Genomic DNA, 23765 nt, shown 5'->3' with positions numbered 1-23765 from the left:
AACCATATATCTACTATCTCTGCTGCCACTTCCTTTAAAACCCTCAAATGTAGGCCATCAGACTCTGGAGATTAAGTTTACTTTTAATCTCATTACTTTCTGCGTACTTTTTCACTCATGGTAGCAGTTGATTTAAGGGCCTCCTTTTCTGTAACTTTGCATTGTTTGCTCCTTTGTACCTTCCATTAATTAATAAATTACTACACTTGGTAGTTTGATTTCTCTTGTAAGCTTTGATATCATTTTCTCCAGGCCTCTATACAAAATGAAGAAAAATGAGACCTATTGGCCTTTTCTACCTATTCTGGAAAACCTGCATTTAACTGTTACTCTATCTTGTCCCTTCTAACCAAATTAAGTCTACTACTTATCCTTTCCCCCAACTTCATCTGTACACTTTTTAGCTTTTCTAATAATTATCTGTGTGGTATAGTATCAAAGACTTAACTTCATGTATGTCTCATCCACTGAATTTCCTCCCATCTACCATGCTTGTTAACTCTGAGTTCTGGCAAGTTTGTCAAGCATGATCAACCCTTTTTAACTTGATGTTGGTTATTGTAACTTTGTTTCCTGAAACCAAATACACCATAATATAATCCTTAACTAAAGGGAAAAAAAGTCCTCAACCACAGATGCTAATTTAACTGGCATCTCTAAATAACCAAATTATCTCAGTTTCTGTATTTTTAAAAAAAGCATTTCATTCCACAATGCTACATTCATTTACAAGAACGCCAGCACACTTAATGAAGCCCAGAAATCTAACTTCTATGAGCTCTGCATTTTTATCTCCAGAGTCAATCTAGTGGGCTGTGGTGCTTTACCTTCCCTTAATCTATCAAATCTAAAATTTTCCTTTTATTCCTCCATGTTGATTACTTTCAACTGTCACGATTTATTATCTTGTTTGATTGCCTGTTTTCAGTGCCCCCTGGGAGTATGTGGCTTCCTCACGGATTTAAGACTATAAGGAGGAAGAATGTTGTATAGTTCTTGTCTGTAGCTTGTTAATTGAGTGATGGTGTCAGACCCAGATGTCATTATGGTGTCTAGTAAAGGCATCAGCCTTCATTATAATTCCTGAAGTTTTTCTTTGTTATTCCCCACTTCAATTGTATTTCATATTGTATAAAATGAGTATTGCTACACTTCACTGATGACCATGAATGTACTTGCAGGATTTTGTTGATGCACCGTTGAATATACCGCCTTCGCTGGCTGAAAATCTGAACATTGACTGGAGGGAATATCAGGTCAGTCTGTTTCAGCAGTACTGGATTCTATATTGTGAAGGGTCTAGGCCTGAAACATCCACTCTCCTGCTCCTCTGATGCTGCCTGACACACTGTGGAGCTGGAGGAACACAGCAGATCGACTATGACTTTTCCAGATTTATCATCGCCTTTTCAATGGTTGACATTGACACAGAAAGTGCTAGTTATTCAGCGTGAGGGAAATGCCTGCTTGCTAAGCAGATCTATTTTTAGGTATAGGATCCAGTTATAGTCGTTTAGGCAGAGCCACTCTGCTCTAAGTAAACAGGCTAAACAAGTTTCTCTTCATAATTGCAATTCATTATCCCTGGTCATTTCCTTCTGAGAGTACACATTCCACTGATTTCTTTTCCTCCTTATAATTGGATGTCTAGGCTGTCAGCAGGACATCACCTGCACCCTAACTTGCTACACTTCCGTGCCAACTGACAGCCTATTTGTTAAATAAAGCTTTCTACCAGCTGTTTAAATTGATGGTTTAGAGTGCCTTTAGATTGGAATATTGTTGCCAACTTCATTAGTACAGCTCTGTTATTGTTTGCTACATTCTATTATAACATGCATTAAAAATGTAGAAATACAAATCAATCATCAGGTTAAGTCATCTTGTTCTGGTAAACATACTTCAATAGTCTGTGTATCTCAACTGTTCTCCATATCAATCTTGAACACTGACAGCAGAGAGACGAGGAAATGGGCAGTAAAGTTAGATGGGGATAGGAAAATATTAAGGTTCTTCTCAAAGCGAAAACAAGTGCTTTTTATTTGTCTATCTTCAACGGTCATCCACAATTCTGGGGGTTACAGAATTCGTGAAATTCTCAACCCTTTGATTGAGGCAATCAGTCTTCATCTTAAATGTCCTATATGATCAGCCCCTTATCCTGAATCTCTGACCCTATGTTGTTTGGTTCCTCAGCCAGTGGAACTATCCTCCATGTCTGTTCTGCCCATCCCCTTCAGAATTTTGTCTGATTCGATGAGATCCACTTCTCAGTCTTCCAAACTCCAGAAACTATCGGCTCAATTTTCTCGACCTGTCATCAATATAAGGGCACTTCTAACAGGAAAAAAAATGATAATTGAAAGTTACTTGGTAATTTGGATTTATTTAAGAATAAGGATCAGAGTTTTGATTAGGCCCATTGTGCCATGAAACTATTTAGGAGCAACAGTGGGTGTAAAGACCATAGCTGTTCACACGTCAAGTATTGGACAATCCAGAATTTTAAATGCTGATCGTCAGCATGCCAGTAAAACTTGACATGAGGATCCATAGAAATAAATTCTTGATACTTTAATTTTTTTAACAAAAGAACAACAATGTAACACAAGATTATTTCACCAGAGAGCATCTAGTGAGCTGAAGCTTCCTCCAGTGGCAGAAAACAGGCACTGCAGTATTTTTGGAGATTGTAGTAACTGCAGATGCTGGAGAATCTGAGATAACAAGGTGTAGAGCTGGATGAACACAGTAGGCCAAGCAGCATCAGAGGAGCAGGAAGGCTGACGTTTCTGGACTAGACCCTCTTTTGTGGTATCAGAGATAATGGGAACTGCAGATGCTGGAGAATCCAAGACATCAAAATGTGAGGCTGGATGAACACAGCATGCCTTGCAGCATCTCAGGAGCACAAAAGCTGATGTTTCGGGCCTAGACCCTTCATCAGAGACGGGGATGGGGTGAGGGTTCTGGAATAAATAGGGAGAGAGGGGAGGCGGACCGAAGATGGAGAGAAAAGAAGATAGGTGGAGAGAGTTTAGGTGGGGAGGTAGGGAGGGGATAGGTCAGTCCAGGGAAGATGGACAGGTCAAGGAGGTGGGATGAGGTTAGTAGGTAGATGGGGGTGTGGCTTGGGGTGGGAGGAAGGGATGGGTGAGAGGAAGAACAGGTTAGGGAGGCGGAGACAGGTTGGACTGGTTTTGGGATGCAGTGGGTGGAGTGGAGGAGCTGGGCTGGTTGTGTGGTGCAGTGGGGGGAGGGGACGAACTGGGCTGGTTTAGGGATGCAGTTGGGGAAGGGGAGATTTTGAAACTGGTGAAGTCCACATTGATACCATTAGGCTGCAGGGTTCCCAGGCGGAATATGAGTTGCTGTTCCTGCAACCTTCGGGTGGCATCATTGTGGCACTGCAGGAGGCCCATGATGGACATGTCATCTAAAGAATGGGAGGGGCAGTGGAAATGGTTTGCGACTGGGAGGTGCAGTAGTTTGTTGCGCACTGAGCGGAGGTGTTCTGCAAAGCGGTCTCCAAGCCTCGCTTGGTTTCCCCAATGTAGAGGAGGCCACACCGGGTACAGTGGATGCAGTATACCACATTGGCAGATGTGCAGGTGAACCTCTGCTTAATGTGGAATGTCATCTTGGGGCCTGGGATAGGGGTGAGGGAGGAGGTGTGGGGGCAAGTGTAGCATTTCCTGCGGTTGCAGGGGAAGGTGCTGGGTGTGGTGGGGTTGGAGGGCAATGTGGAGCGAACAAGGTATTTTTTACTACCTCATTGGGCAAAAGATATGTGCTTTAAAGAGTACATTCCTTCAACTTCTACTTACAAAATGTCAGGAATTTGGCCATTTAACCACTGGATTATCAGTCGAAAATTTCCTCACTCCTATATCCTAAATGTAAGTCTAAAACTTGTGCATTTGTATTCCCTGTAATGTCAGGATGACATTTGTTTTGTTACTTCTTTATATAGTCTTGGGATCTAGTTCAACAGACCCAGAATTACCTGAAGCTGCTTATTCATACAATAAATCGAGATGGTAAGTTTATTTTGATTGACATTTCGTTTGAAAGTGCTAATATGATCGAGGATTTAAACCATGTCTCCTGACAGAGTGGTGCCGTGTGTTACAATGTCATCCTTTAAGTGTTTGTACAGAAATTGGCTCTTTGAATTTAAATTATTTTTTTTAAACCTAAATTTGACCTCTGATGTCAGTGCCCTGTTCTAATCCTTGTTCCTTCCTTTGGACAGGAGACGGTGGTTTGTTAGTGCACTGTATTTCTGGCTGGGATCGAACTCCACTCTTTATCTCTCTCCTTCGTTTGTCACTGTGGGCTGTAAGTGCATCTGCTCTTTTAGCTTTTCTTAGGTGTAAATGTTGGTGCAACATCAAAAAAAATCAAATTTGCATTTATCAGGATATTTTAGATCAGAGTTTTAATTACCTGTATGTTTATGCTAATAAAAGCCAAAAGAACTGCGGATGCTGTAAATTAGAACAAAAATAGAAGCTGCTGGAAAAGCTCAGGAGGTCTGGCAGCATGTGAAGAAAATATTAGCGTTTCGGGTCAGGTGACCCTTCTTCAGAACCAATGATAGCTGGGAAAATGTAGGTTTATATGCAGAAAATAGGGAGGCGGATGGAGTCGGGAGTAAAGGCTAGGACAGAGCCCAGAGAGAAAGAAGAGCAGTTGGATGGACAAATGATCTGGCTTGGAGGGCGAATAGTTGTTAATGGGGACTGTTAGTGACTAACAATAGGTAGTGTGGTTGTGTTTGTGCTAAAACTTTGTTTCTCCTTGAAATGTTTCTGAAAGCTCTAATGCTAGTTTCTACTAAGCAGTGTTCTTATAAGAACGCTACCAATCATTTAGTTTTTAGCCTTATTTAGTCAAATTAGATGTCAGATTTTTAAAAATTAATTGCCAGTTCAGTATTAATTAGTTGTCTTAAAGTTTTCCAAGCTGCTTTTGTACCATTGTAGGTTTTTTTAAATATTGCTGGTTTGAAGAGTGATTGCTGTTGATTTGTTGAAAGGGTATTGGGTTCTGTTTCTCACACAGCCTATCCTTTAGATCTCGTTACCATGAGCTTCTGTTCTGAGGGGCCACACTGGAAGTCACAGATAAGCATTGACTAGATTGATTAGATTCCCTACAGTGTGGAAACAGGCCCTTTGGCCCAACAAGTCCACACTGCCCCATCCCACCCAGACCCATCCCCCTATAATCCACACACCCCTGAACACTACAGGCAATTTAGCATGGCAGATCCACCGAGCCTGCACATCTTTGGGCTGTGGGAGGAAATCGGAGCACCTGGAGGAAACCCACGCAGACAGAGGGAGAATGTGCAATCTCCACACAGACAGTCGCCCAAGGCTGGAATCGAACCCGGGTTCCTGGTGCTGTGAGGCTCCAGTGCTAACCTCTGAGCCACCATGCCGCCCCTAAATTGCCTCTATAAAAAAATCAAAATTCTTTCGGAAAAGAAAACAATGGGTGAAATAATGATCATAGAATATGCTGTCAAATCCTGCGGTGATTTATATCACAGTACAGTCATTCAAAGAGCAGATATGGACGATAGGCTGTGCTGAAACAGGTTTCCTCCCCTCAAAACCAGATTCATACCCAATGATGGAGAATATTTGTGTCTGTAATTATCTGTGCATTTGTAATGAAGTAGGAGCTCAACATTATCTATGTAACTTGAGTTTAGCTGAAAAGGATATTCAGACTCTTCATTTAGAGCTACATGAGATTATTTCTTTATTGGGCAACATTGTTCAATCTCTTTCTTACCTTGAAATTCCTAACCCTAGTCTTTTTGTGCATAAGAATTGTGAATTAGCAGAGACTGTTCCACGCAATGAAACAGTCCCCCTATGATTAATCAAACCCACTTTATCCAACATCTCACTATACCCATCAATCTCTCTTTTCCACAATTATACCTAACATTGTTAAACCCAATTAAGTTACCTGCTTCAGCTTCTCTGGCAACTTACTCAATAAATCATTGCCCTTTTGAGTGGAAAATTCCTATTAGACTTCCCTTCCGGACTTGTAATTTTCTAGACTTCAGCTTTGATTTCTGAACCCTTCACCACTCTGGTTAGTTTTATATTATTCGGCTTTATTGATTCCAGTTAATATAAAATAGCAATTTATTGTCACTCGTCTTTATGAAAATCCAGTGAGATGTGGATAAGTTGCCATAATACAGCACCATTTTAATTATATTGAAATTAAAAACAAAAATTATGAAAGTAATTAAAAAAAAAAGGGTAGGACAAAGTTCATCTTTTGCTCCCTCATGGCTCCTGGGTTTCTGAAACATCTATGGAACGCCACCACTGAAGCCGCCCCTTAGGCTACCAAAGCAAGGATTTCCAGATCGGACCGACCACGCTGCCATCGCTGAAGCCAACACTGAAGCCACTCCATTGTCGCCAAAGCAAGGAGGGACAAATTGGACCAACCAAGTTGCTGACGCTGAAGCTGTACCACTTCAGTCACCGTCCGAAGCCACTACATTGCTGCCTGGCCATGAGGAAATCAGGAACAAACCGTAACCACCATGTGGCCACCACTGAAATTACTGCACTGCTACAAGGGGAAACAGGCCAGACCTCCTGATGATGAAGCCTTCGATATGGCCACGACGAATGGACTTGGGGATCCACTGTGCTGCCATTGCTGCAGCCAGCCTTCATAATTGGCTTCCTCCATTGCAGTTGCGATGAGGAGAAAAAGATGAGCTTTGATATAAAAGAGAAATGAAGAAATAAAACAAAAAAAACTCAAAGAAGAATGCAGCTGGCCAGGTCAGTGGGAGCATATAGGCATGGAGGCCAAATGCTTCCTACTCTGTTGCTGCCATCTTGAATTTACTATTGAACCGTCCAACCCTCAAAAATTTCATGATCAATTTTTCCTGCATGCTGATTTCCTAAAGGAAATAAATTAAATGCCTTGATTTTTCTCCTTGTGTAAATTATTGCTGTCTGCAGTCATCATCATTGATTTTCTGTTCCATTACCAAGTACACTGAGTAATCCATTAACATTGGTCCTCAATTCTAATACAGCTGTTGGAAGAGGACATTCTTGCACTTCCTATTATGTATGGCATTGGAAATATGAGCGGAAGTAGGGAATGTGGTCCTTTGAGCTCATCCTGCAATTCAGCACGATCATGGCTGATCCTCTATCTTAATGCCTTTCTCTCATTCTCTCCCTATACTCTTTGACACCTTTAGCCTCTAGAAAATCTATCTATTTCTTAAATAGATTCAGTGACTTCCTCTCACTGCTTTATGTGGCAGAGGATTCCACAGGTTTACCACCTTCTGAGTGAAGAAATTTCCCTTTGTCTCAGCCTGAAATAGCCTACTATGTATCCTGAGACTGTGACCATTTGTCCTGGATACGTCGGCTGGAGGAAACATCATCCCTGCATTCTAATCTACCCCTGTCAATTTTATACAATTCGATGAGCTCTCCATTTCTCCTTAAATCCAGTGAAAATAAACGACTCCACCAGTTGACCAAATTTGTGCTCATACAGAGAATTTGCCATCCCAGGAATCGGATTGGTGAACTTTTGTTATATTCTTTCTATGGAAAATATAACCTTTCTTGGGTAGTGAAACCAAAACTGCGCACAATACTGTAAATGTGGTTTTATGAAGGGCATAGACTCCCCAAGACTCATACTCCTACTTACCTTTATATCATCAGCGAACTTGGAAATATTATACTCTCTTCCTCATTCAAGTCACTTATCCTTCTGGTACCCCACTTGTTCTCTAAATTTCGCTAAGAAAATTGACCATTTATTCCAACCCTCTATATCCTGTCTGCTAACCAAGTTTCAATCCAAGCTGGTATATTATCAAAATCCCATGTGATTTGATTTTGTACAATAAGTTCAAATTTTAGACTTTGTTAGAAACTTGCTGAAAATCCAAATATATCACACCCACTGGTTGGGTTATCTGTTTCAATCGTTAAATCTTCAAAAACTACAATAGGTTCATCAAAGACAATTTCCCTTTCATATACATGTTGACTTTGTATAATGCCATTTGTATTTTAAAGCATCCTGTTGCTGCATCCTTCCAGCTTTTTCCCTACTACCAATGTGAGGCTAACTAGTCTGTAATTCATGGCTTTTTCCTTCTCCACTTGCATTTTTATCCCCAGTCTGCTGGGATTGTTTCAGAATCCGCAAAGTTTTAGAAGCTGACAACCAATACATCCACTATTTCTACAGCCACTTCATTTAGTAGCTGGGGTGTAGATTATCTGGGCCTGGCAACTTATCAGCTTTTAGTCCCACTAATTTCTCTAACACTTTATTTTAAAAACTATTTTTTTAATATCATTTAATTCCTCCTCCTCCCAGAGACTCTTCTTTCCCTAGCATTTCTGGGAAGCTTATTTGGATCTGTCTTTACAGAAGATACTTGAAATAGTTGTTGAGCTGCTGTGCCATTTTTTTTTGTTATCTATTATCAATGCTCCTAGTCCAGACTCTAAATGACAAAAGATATTTGACTACTATTTTTTTAACATGCTTATAGAATATTATGCAGTCTACTTTTGCCTCTTGCAAGTTACCATCATGTTTCCTTTTCCCCCTTTATAATTAATCTCTTGGTATTCTTTTGCTAAATTCTAAACTGCTCCCAGTCCTCAGACTTGCTAGTTTTTTTGAGCAACTTTTATTTGAATACTCTTTGCATCTAATATTCTCCTTTCTTTCCTTTGTTATCATGGTTGGGCCACATTCCCTGACATGTTCTTTCATCCAAAAAGAAAACAGTGCATATATTTTCTCCCTAAATATTAATGGTTGCCGGCCCACTGTCGTGCCTTTTCGTGAAATTACCCAGGCTATTTCAATTAACACAGCCCACATTGCTTTCCAAGTGTACTTTATATCACTGAATAAAATTAAGTTATAGGTGTTATCATCAAAACTTTCATGGTGGACAGTCATGTTGAAATCTAAGTGCGTGTTACTTCGTAATCTCAAAGTTAAACGGGATTTGTGTGACTTTTTTTTTCCCCCCATTCATTCTCCTCCATTGTTTTTCCTGACTTCTGTTCTTGCAGATAGTGGGGGAGAAAAGACACTTTCCAGACCTCAGTTGTCGCCTGTCTGAATCTAGATGCCATAATTCTCAATAAATGTGATCCATCAGTCCTTTGCGACCAAAAATCATAAGGCGCTTAGGGGACAAAATAAAATGAGCTAAAACCGTGGGTTGAAAAGCACTGAAGAAACTGTGCTTTAGAGATACTAAATGGGAATAATCATGAACTGTGATGATTCTTCCATAAATCATTGCCCTTTTGAGTGGAAAATTCTTGTTGGACTTCCCTTCAGGACTTGTAATTTTCTAGACTTCAGCTTTGATTTCTGAACCCTTCACCACTCTGGTTAGTTTTATATTATTCGGCTTTATTGATTCCAGTTAATATAAAATAGCAATTTATTGTCACTCGTCTTTATGAAAATCCAGTGAGATGTGGATAAGTTGCCATAATACAGCACCATTTTAATTATATTGAAATTAAAAACAAAAATTATGAAAGTAATTTAAAAAAAAAGGGTAGGACAAAGTTCATCTTTTGCTCCCTCATGGCTCCTGGGTTTTTGAAGCATCTATGGAACGCCACCACTGAAGCCATCCCTTTGGCTACCAAAGCAAGGATTTCCAGATCGGACCGACCACGCTGCCGTCACTGAAGCCAATACCGAAGCCAGTCCATCGTCGCCATAGCAAGGAGGGACAAATTGGACCAACCAAGTTGCTGACGCTGAAGCTGTACCACTTCAGTCACCGTCCGAAGCCACTACATTGCTGCCTGGCCACGAGGAAATCAGGAACAAACCGTAACCGCCATGTTGCCACCACTGAAATTACTGCACTGCTACAAGGAGAAACAGGCCATCTAAAAATCTTGTATTGTGATTATTCCATGTATAAGACCTCCCTTAGGAAAGATTTTGTGTCTGTATTTATCCCAACTGTCACTTGAATGCTTTGTAAGTAATTTGACCACATTTACAAAGGGCTGTAACATACACGCAGCAATAGAATTACACTGGGAATCTTATCAAATCACTTGGCCTATGACCAACTGATATTGGTAAGTCATAAACTCTGGTGTCAAGACAAAATTTTCGGAGAGCCCTCAGAGAATGCATCTGAGAAGTGTCACAGATGTGTATACACAATTAAATATTGACTGTGGGGTAGGCTCAGACTGCTGAAAGGCAAATTGATTGCTCTATCCTACAGGGTTTTGCTGTACGGAGTAATCAGCAAGTGAAGTACATTTCCAGGTGGGAGAAAATGGGCAAAACCGTAATTATTTAAGAACTAACTGGATATTTTGATCAGGTTGCTATAAATTGGCAGTGATGGGATTCAAGACTATTCATATCTGTACTTGTCCGTTGTTTGTGTCAAAAGAAATGTAGCAGATGATGTTCAACCCAGAAGTGTGAAGTAATACGTTTTGGTAGGAGGGATGAAGACAGCTATTAGGAACTAATTGGTACAATTTTAAAATGGATGCAGGAAAAGAGGGGCCTGGAACAGTATCTTTGAAGGTGACAAAAACAAGTTTTTAATAGTTTAGTGTAGCTTGCTTCCTAAACATCAGAAAAACACTGAATGTAGCCTAGAGATTCATCGGTATAGATCTTCTCTCAGTTTACATTTAAATTACCGATAGTTGGTTTGAAAGTTTCTGTTGAAAGTGTAGTTGGAGCCACCTCCGTAGAGTAAATGAATGTGCCACCATTGATTTTTACAGGATGGACTTGTTCACACTTGCTTGGAGCCTGTGGAAATCCTTTATCTAACTATTGCTTATGATTGGTTCCTCTTTGGGTGAGTTTGTTTTGTATCTCATGACAACAGGATTAGGACAGTAATTAATGACAAATCTAAACATTTGTGCAGTCTGGCAGGATTTTGTGAAATTCTGAGGTAGCAATACTCTATGTTTTACAGCTGTCAAATTTCTTGCTTAAAACATAGAATATTACAGCACAAGCAGAGCTGATTCAGTTCATTGTGTCTGTGCCGGCACATTGACAGAGCCATCTGATCAGTCCCATGCTTTCCTATTAGCCCTGTAAATTATTTCAAATTGATATTTATAGCTTTTGAATATTGAGAATCCTTGATTCTTTTGTCAGTAACCTCAAATCTTGTCTTCTGGTTATTGACTCTTCGTTTTTTCTTTATTTACTAAAACAAAAACTGTTCATGATTTGCAATACTTGTATCAAATCATACTTCCTCAGTCTCACCGTGTAACTTAAAAGTCCCCACTCATGGTAGCCATACTGTTTCTTCTCTGAGACTTTGATAGCCTTTCTAGAGTGTACGTCCAGAATGGAACACATTCTTAATGTTGAGGTCTAATCAGCGTTTTTACAAGTTTAGCACAGTTTCCTTCTTTCCTCCTTATGCCCTAATGGTTCTGTTAATAATGCAATGATCTCGTGACTTTTATAAAGCACTTTCTCATTTTGTCTTTGCCACCCTCAAAAGTACAGTGCAGCTCGTTAGGCATCATCAACTTATTCCAATGGCCAATTCTTCACCCTTTGCCTACCTTGAATTAAGTGGCTTGAGTGCTGGCCATTTCATAGGCCAGGTCCTAATCAACATTACTGTACAACATCAGGCTTCCCTTTTCCTTCACCCCTTTAAAATTTGTGCTATTTCGTTCATAATAGTTCCCATCATTTTTTTTCCTACCAAAATGTATCACTTCACAATTGAGTTTAATTTCATTTGCCAACGTGTCGTTTTTTTTTAAACCAGTCAGTTCCTCCTGAATTTTGTTACCGCTATATTTTGCTTTTAAGATTTTAAAAGGAAACCTTTCAACTGAAGTCCAAGTTATACACTAAAAATAGTGGTATTGTCGCTGGATGAGTAATCCAGGGGCCCAGGCTAATTTTTGGAGACAGGTGTGCAAATCCCACCGTGGTAGTTGATGGAATTTAAATTCAATTCAAAGATCTAGAACATAAAACAACTCTCAGTAATTGTGGCCATGATGGTTATTGGCAACTGTTGTAAAAACCTATCTGCGTTGCTAATGTCCTTTTGGGAAGAAAATCTGCCATCCTTATCAGGGTTGGCCTACATTGTTCTCCAGTCCCACAGTAATGTTGATTAGTACCTGGCCTCTGAAATGGCCAGCACTCAAGCCACTTAGTTCAAGGTAGGCAAAGGGTGAAGAATTGGCCTTTGGAATAAGTTGATGCCTAATGAGCTGCACTCCCATCTGAGGAGGTTTCCATGCATTTTATAAATAAGTTTTCAAACTTTATTTAACAGAATTTGAGTACTAAGCCCATCCAACAGGCGGAAATTGACCATTCTGCAGTAATTTGTATCATCGTTACAGACAACTTCGACCCATTGCATAGGTTCAGTCATCTGTATTTCTATTTGCAGGCACATGTTGGCCGATAGGCTCAGCAAGGGAGAGGAGGTGAGTCAGAAACTGGAGAAATTGCTAATTAAAGATGACATTTATGTGACTGCTTTGGGTTACCCAATTTTAGTGTTACGTAGGATTAGTTTGATAACCTGCCACCATATTGTGTTTATCAACCGAACTGCAGTAAAGCTGACAATTAGTTGATTTATAAAGATTTGTGCTATGACCAGCTGTGCAGGCATTTATATTAGTTTAAAAACATCAGTGCGTTGCCTTGTGAATATTGCTGTAGCTTGCAAAATTGCTCCTGAAATATATGGCACAAAGGACCTCTTGTTAGCACAGGATTCAGTTCACCTTTATTTTGGAATTTTAGGTTTACTTTGTGAATGTAGGGAAAAGTCTGAATTTTGCCTCCATTAAGGATGAAAGAATGGTACATCTTATTTAGTCAAATTGTGAAAACTTGTTTGCAAAATGGATCCTACCACGAGATGGTGCTTTTGCACTGCTTGCGGTATTTCCATGAACAATTTACTTTGTGCAATACTACCACCTGCTGATGGAAAATGTTACTGTGGGAAACCAGCATTATTAAATTCAAAAACAGTAGGAAATAAGTAACAGAAAATGCTAAAGTACAGAACAGGATTATTGGTTTTCAAATAATAAAATGAACTCCTCTTTCCAGGTGTTGGCAGTCCTGCTGTGTATTTCCAGCACAGTCTGCTTTTAGCCTGGTTTATTTTCAGCGAAAAGTTTTGGGGGGGGCTTTGTAATTGTGAGGAAGCCGATCTTGAGGAATGTTCTAGATATAAAGCAGCTTTTGTTCTGTATATTGAATTATTTTTGAATACATCAGTGTTTGTAGCTTTGCATTCTCAAAGCTGGGATTGTGTTGTTGAGCAGTCGTGGGGAATCGCACAAGGGATGCTGAAATCTAAAAACAAATTTCCGTTATTTTCAGATTTTCTTCTTCTGCTTCAATTTTTTGAAGCACATCACCTTAGAAGAATTCTCTGCAATAAAGAAACTCAGGTAGGAGTCTTTTTTTCAGGATTAGTGTAAAGAGAAATCAACAAACACACGCTGCAATGATGAAAGGAACAGAAGTAAGCATTTAGTCTCTCAAGCCTATTCCTTAAGTCAGTGAAGTATTTCTGATCTGTCACCTAAATCCAGAAACTTGCTTTTGCCCCACCTCTATCAATATCTTTGGTTAAGCAAAATATGTTAATTTCCATTACTAATACACATGGCATCAGCTATTGTTTCTGGAAGACAATTCTAAATATACCATCCTTTGTGTGTAGAAATTTTCCTAGTGTACTCCTTTTTAAAGGCCTGCCTCTAACATTTAAACTATGTCTACCTACCCTTAACCTTTCCTACCAATAAGCTGCAAAATAACTTATACCTGTGGAATATCTTGAAAACTGTGCTCAAATTTCCCCTTAATCCCCAGCTTTCGTGAATGAAGCTCTGATTTGTGTAATCTCCCCTCATAATTTAACTTTTGGAGTCTGGGTGTCATTTTGGTAAACTTGCACTGCTCTCACACCAATGTCATATATCCTTCCTAAGGTTTAGTCACCAAGGCTTCTCATGGTACTCCAGCTTGGGACTAACAAGTGCTTTGTATAGCTGGAGCATGAATACTTGTATCTAGTCTCCTCAGTATAAAGGTCACCGTTCAGGCAGATTTATTTTTTTTATCTTGTATCACTGTTTTGGCTTTTTAATGACATTTGTACATAGACACTCAAGCCTCTTTGGACCTCAACTGTTACTAGCTTTTCACATTAGCCTGTATTATCTTTTTAAAGTCTGAAGTGCCTGCACAGAAATCCATTTGCTGTGTTTGCCTTTCACTTTATCTATTAAAACTCCTTTGTAGCAAGTGTAGTAAAGGTAAAGAAAGCAAAGCAATAAATCAAACAAGAAAACCTGTGGCACATATTAGTTTGATTCATTCTTTCATAGCATCTAAGTGTTGCTGGCCAGGTCCATCCATCCCTCCAAAAAGATCGTGGTGAACAAATGTCTCATGTAGGTTTAACCACAGTGTTGTTTGGAAGAGGAAGGTCAGGTCTCTGACCAGCTGCAGTGATGGAATGACGATATAGTTCCAGATCAAAATGGTGTGTGGCTTGGAGGGGTACTTGCAGGTGTTGTTGTTACCATACTGCCCTTGTGTTCTAAATGATGAAAGTCATGGATTAGAAGATGATGTTGGAGGCCGATTTAAATTGGTATGGTTCATCCTGTGTTTGGTACATTCTGTTGCATTCTGCAATGGTTGGAATGAATGTTAATGGTGATGGGTGAGGTGCCAGTCAAGTGTGTCGCTTAGTCCCCGGAGGTGTCAAATCACTTTATATTTATTGGAACTGCGTTCATAATGGCAAATGGTGAGACTGCCATTGCATTCCTTACTTGTGCCTTATTGATGGTGAACAGCATCTGGCAATCCAGAGGCAAGTTACCTGCCACAAAATCCCTAATCTTTGACCTGCAGTTTAGCTGTAGTATTTAAAAACCTGGTCCAGTTTATTTTTTACTCAATGTAACCCTCCATGATGTCGATAGTATGGGATTCGGTGATGGTGATGCTGCTGCATGTCACAGGGAGATGGTTAGGTTATCTCTTGTTGCAAATTAACCAGTATTTGTTAGACACCACCAGTAACTGGTCTTGTTTAGATCCATGGATTACATGTTGCCTCCCCTTTTAAGCATTCATCTAGTGGTACCAACTTGTGTTTTGGCAAAGTGTTTGGCAGGTACAAGAGTTAGTTGATTGATTTGTAAACCAGAGAATTAGATAGTGATCTCAAATGGTCATTAATATTCTCCAAATTAGTTTTCACAGCTAATTCACCTTATATTAGGAAAACCAAATATATATCAGTTAAGTTCCTGTGAAAATCTGACCTTTGTTCGCTTCCTTCCTTTAGATTGCATCAAATGTGACATAACTTTAGTGTTTGGCGCAGAGGTTAAATTCAAATCATTTACCTTATCCATTAACAAGAGAATTCATTTGAAAATCTATAACATGACCCATTTCTGCCCTTAAAGCTCCCTTCTACTGCTGCCAAAATCCTTATTTTTATGTTTTCATGACCTCTGTGCCTTACTTCTCTCTATACTGCCTTGTCAGGCACCTGAATTTCTAATCAATCCAAATATCCTCCTCTTTTGCCGCAGTAGATTCTTGTCTCTCTTCACCATAATCTTGCCAATCATCACCGCCTATTTAAGCCCCACCCCATAATACTGATTTCAAAAGCTTTATTCACGAAATCCCTTCACGTTCTTGACCCTATTTACATTTATTCTTCCCCAGTCTTTTTCACCAACTGCAACCTCAGATGGAGTTCTGCCGCTCCTTCCCATTCTCTTGACGTCTTTCCCAAAATCTCTTGATTTACTACTTCTCTACTTCCCTTGAAAAGTTGCTGCGTAATCTTCGTCTGTATTTTTAGTTTCTCTCCTAACTTGACATCTGTCTCTCACCATGCAAGGTGCCTTGGGATGCTTATTGTGTTAAGAGGTGCAAATTGTTGACATATTGCTTACCTTGTGTGAACAGAATGTTCCACTTCATGGAAGGGAAGTCTGAAAACATCTTGGAACAATAAGTATGACCAGACAGTCAAAAGTCTAGCAATATTAGCAGCAGATTAATACAATCTTGGAAGAAGTTGCATAGAGGAAGAAGATTGGAAAATATTTGGGAGATAGGAGCTGAGCTTTAATTTCCAAATGTGGCTATCATATATTATCTTCATGTAGAAGAGATCACTGTAGAAATTTGTACTGTGATTATAATGGAAGAAAGCAGGTTGGAGGGGAGAGAATCTGGCTATATTGCCACTCAGTCGTTATAATGTAATAGCAACTAGAGATGAACATTTAATAATACAACATCTGCTATACAACTAGCCTTCTGCTAGTATTTTACTTTCTTTATTGACCCACACAGCAGGAGGCTCTTAATGCTGTTAGTAGCAGGATTTCATATTGGAAAAAAAATGCCCTGAAGTAGGAAGCTAATTTCTAATTTTCCATAAGTTGTTCATATTTAAATATTTCTGTAAGGTAGGTAAACAGGAAAATGTTTTCTCCATATCACTTTTTTATAGTTTTGAATTACGCGTGCCTTTTTGTTCTTGTTCTTTCCCTTTCTATGACTGACTGACTGACTGACTGACTCTTTCTCTTCTGCTGTCTTGAATGTTGTATCCCTGGTTCAGGTAGGTATCCAAAAACACCCAAATTTGATTCATAATATCAAAACATGAAGTATATTTGGAAAAAAAAAGTTTGTTTCTAATTTATTTCACTGCCTTAAAACTCATCAGATTTCTTACCCACTTCACGGAATCTGCTGAATAGTGCCTTGTGCTGACACCAACTCTAGCCCTAACCCTATTTTTCACCCTCAGTTGTTAATTCCAGAACCAATGCATGTAGTAAATATGAGTGAAATCATCACATGATTTTGTGAAACACTGTTTGCAGTGTTGTCTGTGAGACTTGAATTTACCTGCTTCCTTCCAACATGTCCCTTTCCACATTCCATAAACTGTTTGTCTTTGCTATAATTGTGTGGTTCATCATGAAAAATGTTTTGAACAGATCTGTGTAAACTTGCTTTTGTGGGCCAAAGTAGTAAAATTTCCAGTCCTTTTGCTATGTGTAAATGTATATTTTCCCTTGCAGAAGAAGGGCCGTGCACTGTAAAGAAGCTCAGTTCCCAATAGAAGATCTCTGTCTACTAGGTAAGTACAACTACTCCCCACATCCTTCTAAATCTAAAGAGAAGCAGCTTCTTATAGTCTAGATCAGAGCTGTACACTTCTTTAATTAGAAATCTAATGCAATCCTTGTACCGTAAAATGCCAGAAATGATTTGATATCTACAGTTACAAAATTTGTATAGGCTGACAAATTACAGAATAACTGGAACATAGCAGTGAATGTGATAGAGGTCTTTGCTGTATGTTGCAGGTCACAGTGGATTTCTGGAAGGTGAAAATAAATGAAGGCAGATATCAATGCATGTTGCAATGTAGTGTAATTGTTTCTACTATGTTTAGTAATGATTTTCTTCATGCATTCGCCCAAGATGTTGTGATGGAAATGGAATTTTGCAATCACAAGGCACTGACTAGAGTTCTTGGAAAATGAAACGTTGAGATATTTGTATCATGGGTAGCCACAGCTGAGGTGCCGAAAGACTGGAGGATGGCTAATGTGGTGCCATTACTTAAGGGAGGTAGCAAGGAAAAACCAGAGAACAGTAGATTGGTGAGACTGACATCTGTGTTGGAAGGGATTCTGAGGGACAAGATCTGCATGTATTTTGAAAGGCAGCTGCTGATTAGGGATAGTCAACGTGGCTTTATGCGTAGGAAATCACGTCTCACTAAGTTGTTTGAATTTTTATGAAGAAGTAAGACAGAAGATTGGTGAAGGTAGAGCGGTGGGTTTTGTCGACATGAACTTTAGCAAGATGTTCGAGAAGGTTGCGTATGATAGACTGGTTTGCAAGGTTAGATCACATGTAATCCAGCCGCATTATAGGAAGGATGTGGAAGCATTGGAAAGGGTGCAGAGGAGATTTACCAGGATGTTGCCTGGTATGGAGGGAAGGTCTTATGTGGAAAGGCTGAGGAACTTGATGTTCTCGTTAGAGAGAAGGTTAAGAGGTATGTCTTTATTAAGTCACAAGATAGTCAGAAGATTAGGTAGGGTGGACAGGGAGAGCCTTTTTCCTCAGATGGTGATGGCTAGCACGAGTGGACGTAGCTTTACATTGAGGGGTGATAAATATAGGCCAACTGCCAGAGGTAGGCTCTTGACTCAGAGTAGTAAGGGCATGGAATGCCCTGCCTGCAACAGTAGTAGACTTAACAAGTTTAAGGACATTTAAATGGTCATTGGATAAGCATATGGATGATAATGGAATAGTGTAGGTTAGATGGGCTTCAGATTGGTTTCACAGGTCAGCACAACATCGAGGGGTGAAGGGCCAGTACTGCGCTGTCATGTTGTATATTCTGAAATTGGCTTGGAGGTAGGAGCCAGAGGGTGGTGGTAGTCGGTTGTTTTTCAGACTGGAGGCCTGCGACCAGCAGTGTTCTGCCAGGATCGGTGCTGAGTTCACTGTTTTCTGTCATTCATAGAAATTATTTGGATGTGAACATATGAGGTATGGTTATTAAGTTTTCAGACGACACCAAAAGTATTGGTGTAGTGGACATGGAAGAATGCTATCTCATAATACAACAGGACCATTATCAGATGGGTGACGGGCCAAGGCATGACAGTTGGAGCTTAATTTGGATAAGTGTGAGGAGGTGTTGCATTTTGGTAAGGCAAATCGGTAGGACTCACTGTGTTGAGTAAAGGAATTGGGATGTCATGTTGCAGTTTTACCGGACGTTGGTTAGGCCACTTTTGGAGTACTGCGTTCAATTCCTTTTCTCCCAGCTATAGGAAAGATGTTGTTAAACGTGAAAGGATGCAGAGGAAATTTACAAGGATGTTGCAGGGTTTAGAGAATTTGAGGTATAGGGAGAGGTTGAATAGGCTGGGGCTATTTTCCCTAGAGCAGTAAAGGCTGAGGGGTGACCTTAGAGAGGATTGTAAAATCATGAGGTGCATGGATAGGGTGAATAGCCCAAGTCCTTTTCCCAGGGTAGGGGAGTCCAAAACTAGAGGGTATAAGTTTTTAAGGTGATAGGGGAAAGAAACTTAAGGTCTAACTTTTTTCACGTGGAGTGTGGTTGCGCTAAAGGATTTGTTTTCTTGATGGGGAGGCAATGGCCTACTGGTATTATTGTTGGACTGTTAATCCAGAAACCCCGATTTAACATTCTGGGGACCCAGCTCCGAATCCCGCCATGGCAGAATTTGAACTCAGTAAATATCTGGAATTAAGAATCTAATGATGACCGTGAATCCATAGCTGTATGTAAGGAAAAACCCATCCGGTTGACTAATGTCCTTGAGAGAAGGAAACTGCCATCCTTACCTGGTCTGGCCTACACATGACTCCAGACCCACAGCAATTAGTTAACACTCGGCTATCCTCTGGGCAATTAGGGATGGGCAATAAATGCTACTCACCCAGTGATGCCCTCATCCCGTGAATAGATAAAGAAGACAAAAAGTGCAACCCCAAGACTCTGTGACTAAATGAGTCTTAAGATTTTTACCATTGTATTTTCTGTGACGTGATTTATACAAGGCATGGATTGGAAAGAAGATTTTACCACTGAATTTTCTGTAGTGTGACTGAGAAGAGCCAGATACTGGAATCAGTTAATTCTCAATCCTTTTATAAACTGAACAACTACAGAATCTCTGGTAATATGCATGGAGTAACCTTTGGGTCTGCTGATGAGTCCACTTCACTGCTTTCTGAAACAGAAGTTGTTTGTGGAACTCTACAGAGGAGATTTTTTTTTTTAAATAAATGAATAGTTTGTTTTCTTTTCTTAAAAAAAAAAGCTAGCATCATCCTAAGGACAAATACTTCCCAAATATAGAACTGACTCGGAATTGCTGTTCTCTTCAATCACTGCAACGATCAGACTTCTTGAAAACAATAATAATCTGCCAACCTGTGATGCATAATATTAAGCCAGGCTCACATGGCTTACATATATCCTTTTAAAAATATGTTAATTCTGTATCCAGTATAGTTATTTATAAACATATAGGTTTTCATACTGCACATGTTGGAGGTTCACTTATTCAATAACTTCTCCTGTAGTGAGTCACCCATAATTCATTTTCTCGACTCCAAATCCATTTACTGCCATGAAAGGCTCTGTGATATGCTGTTGTCATGGAAAGATGCCTGAAAAGATTAGCTTTGGCACTGTAAGCCTTTATTGAAGAAAGTGAATGGCAAATAATGTTTAGAATTTTTAGTCCACCCACAAGTTTACTAATTTGACTTAACAGTAACAATGTATTTCCCAGACCCTCATTCCAATGCCCACCACCACTAAATGGAGTGATTTGAACTTGAAATCCATTTTAAGGAGGTGTAGAAGACACATTTGGCCTAGGTGCATTTTGTGACCCTGATCACGTTGTACATATGCATTTATCAAAATAAAACTGAAATAGAAAAAATCTCAGTTCAGGAACTTAAGGAATCCTCATTGACAACCTTCCTGTTTCATGTGTATTTGTGATCTGTTAGATGTCCAGACTTGCATTGTTTCCTGTGCTGTACATATAACATGATCCATTGTTTCATCGAAAAAATGTTGATTGGTCAGTTTGTGTTTAAAATGTTGAATTTTAAGTGTTGCAAATTGTATAACAGAATCAGGTCTTTTCTTTTCATTGAATGAAGTGCAGCTTTTTTTAAAACCCAATAATTTGGAGATTACTATCAGCAACTCAGTCCAGTTTAATTGAAATGCAATTGTCTTGCTGTTTTTCTTCATTCAATGGGCTGTAGTTCAAATGTGATTTGGTCAATTGGAATATCAAAATGACTTGGGATAAAAAATATAATCTGCACCTGTGTTTACCTAGTAGGCTTATTCTTTACACCAAGTGCTTAGTTTTGAATACCACTTACAGCTATCAATGAGAATTTGGTGCACTCCATAGTATTTATGCTGCTCATATAATGTCGTTATCAGGAGTGCAGTTTTTCCCCCCGTTTGAGATGATGCTGTGTAAATGTTGGAAGCTTTCTTATATCCACTGTATTAACACTAGCCATGTATTTTTAGTCCTCCCAATGTGGCTCATATAAATCTAATGCAAAATAGAAATTTTGCATTCTGAATATACCATTCTGTAAAGATTGGAACTACTCAAATCCATGAGATTATGTCAAGTTAGCTTGACTTAATTCTTGATTAGAAGATCTAAACATAAGGGCTACAAAGTACAAAATATCCCACCAAGTGCATATCATATTTATTTTAAATTTGTGACATCTGACATGACCGGAGCCTTGAATAAGGAGATTGGCTAATGATTTCACGAATAGATGCTTCTGAAGAGAATGTTTTCTTCAGCGTTTCATATACCAGAAAATTAATCCAAAAGCTCGAAGACCTTCAAAGCTGTGTTTTCCTAATTCATACTCAAAAGATTCCTCTGAATGGATAACACGAATGATGAGCTCTGTCCCTGAAAAAGCACGGAAGTAACTTTGTTGTAACTTTAATTTATGTGGGTCTGGTATAAACAGGGTGCATGGTGTGGGCTAACCAACAGTATAATGTGTACATGTTAGAACTTGATGCTTAACAAGTATTCGTGTTAGCGCATACAGACCGTGGAAGTACGACCAGCCTGAGCAGTGATTTCTCTGTCATCATGGAAGAGTCTCCCACTACTACAGGGACTTTCAATTATGAGGCATTGGAAATGACAGCAGGTCCAGCAACACAGGTTGCTTGGTAAGTAATGCTCTGTCTTGACAAAATGCATTTATGCGGTTTTCCTTCTTCCATCTTTGGGAAGCATTTGCTGGTGATGGTTGTGTCAATGATGTAGATCTATGACTAGGGTTTTATGACTTACTCTGTTTGAAGACGTGAGCATAAACTCTCATCATGTCACTACTTTCAAAATTTTGGAAATAGAAACTACTTGACGGACTTGTGTTTTTTTTTCCTCTTCAAATATACTATTTTAATCCTCTGATGTTTAATCTTCAATATTTAATTCAGCGCTGTGGTTCAGTTGGCTGAAAAAGCTGGCTGTGTTTTACCCAGCAAGATCTTATCCTATCTGAGTTAGAGAGCAGACACTACTTACAACTATTTGAATTGAGATGATCAAGAGTGGGGATAATTGCACAATATCCCGTCAAGCCTGGTTGTAGCTACTCTTCCCACATTACCCCACACATTGATGCCTTTTCATTCAACATGGAATATGTTCTGGATCTGAAACTACATAGCTCAGTGCCACACAATGTTCACTGTGCATATCAATGATTTGGATATGGAGGTAGGAGTGGGCGCATCCGGACTACCTTCGCATACAAGGTGACTCCTAATCCAGATGTGGTGCAAGAGGCATTGGTATCTGCAGATAGTCCTAAAATATGAAGTAAATTAAATAATTGAGGGCACAAAGAAGCTAATAGGACATATTAATAAAGTTAAAAGATAGAATTCAACATCAGCAAGTGTATATATTTCTGCTTGTGATAATGAATTGATAGGAATAAACATGCAACATAGTGTTTGTGTTGTTTTTGCCTTTCCAATAGGATAACTCAGTTAAATCAATTTACTATGACTTTACTACACCTTGATGAATGCTGATACATTTTACCTGAGTGTTTGAACAGCAGTGGATGCGGAATCTTTAAGTATTTTTAGGGCAGAGGTAGATTCTTGATTACCAGGAGGATGAGAAATTACTGGGGATGCGCAGGAATGTAGAATTGAAGTTAATATCAAGCTAGTAGTGATATTCTTGAATATTTGGCAGGTTTGAAGGGCCGAGTGGCCTATTCTTGTTCTTTGTATGTTTGTACTTGGTACTGATTCAGATGTGTATAATCATCTATATGATCAAGTTAAAGCCATTTGGTTGATGACACATCATTTTCAAGGAAAATTGATGCTGATATTTTTGTCAATGGTGCTTTTACAACTAAACTGATTCTGTAAGTTCTAGAATAAATAATACAGCAGAACACATCAGCACTTAGTTCTTTCATTTTCTTTTAAAATAAGAAACAACTGCTTTGTGCATTGTGGTATTCAATAACATTAAGAATAAATTATCAGTTGATCACAAAATTCAAGCAAAGAGCTGCAGATGCTGAAGATCTGAAACAAAAACAGAATTTGCGGGAGAAACTAAAGTCTGGCAGCATATGTGGAAAGAAAGCAAACTTAACGTTTTGAGTCCAGTGATCATTCTTCACAACATACCTTATCAGTTGTTTCAAGTAATGTTGTTACCCCGAATAAGCTTTGTAAACTGCACAAGTACATGGATTGGATTTTGCCAAGGTCAGACAAAAATGTGGCCCAAGATGTGTTTTGATTTTTTTGGGAGGTGATTGGTTATTGAAAGTGAGGGTATTGAAGATAAGGAACTTTTTGCATTTTCCACCTGCATGATGAAGAAAAGTAAATAAATCTGAGGGCATGAAGAAACTGAGAGGCGATATTGATAAAGTTGCAGATGGAATTCGACATCGTGTATACATTTTCTGCCGCTGTTGATGAATTGATAGAAATAAACATGAAACAACATGTT

The 23765-nt window shown here is 39.2% G+C and overlaps 1 protein-coding gene across 5 annotated transcripts in view; it reads left to right on the top strand.

Annotated features, from left to right (window-relative positions):
• mtmr14 (myotubularin related protein 14) overlaps positions 1 to 23765 on the top strand; it is a 73522-nt gene that overhangs the window by 29232 nt on the left and 20525 nt on the right. For 2 of the 5 annotated variants that reach the window (XM_048548083.2, XM_048548080.2), the window contains exons 9-16: positions 1182 to 1256; positions 3974 to 4040; positions 4256 to 4341; positions 10842 to 10918; positions 12506 to 12542; positions 13459 to 13529; positions 17220 to 17278; positions 21805 to 21940. In XM_048548083.2, the coding sequence (XP_048404040.1) occupies positions 1182 to 1256; positions 3974 to 4040; positions 4256 to 4341; positions 10842 to 10918; positions 12506 to 12542; positions 13459 to 13529; positions 17220 to 17278; positions 21805 to 21940 (608 nt within the window). Of the gene's footprint in view, positions 1 to 1181; positions 1257 to 3973; positions 4041 to 4255; positions 4342 to 10841; positions 10919 to 12505; positions 12543 to 13458; positions 13530 to 17219; positions 17279 to 21792; positions 21941 to 23765 lie in introns of all 5 variants that reach the window. The other 3 variants (XM_048548082.2, XM_048548079.2, XM_048548081.2) reach the window with 2 other exon arrangements.

The sequence above is a fragment of the Stegostoma tigrinum genome, chromosome 11 (genome assembly GCF_030684315.1).
Source record: "Stegostoma tigrinum isolate sSteTig4 chromosome 11, sSteTig4.hap1, whole genome shotgun sequence".
Classification (NCBI taxonomy): domain Eukaryota; kingdom Metazoa; phylum Chordata; class Chondrichthyes; order Orectolobiformes; family Stegostomatidae; genus Stegostoma; species Stegostoma tigrinum.
The sequence above is the reverse complement of the archived record's forward strand: the minus strand, read 5'-3'. Positions and strand labels throughout refer to the sequence as shown.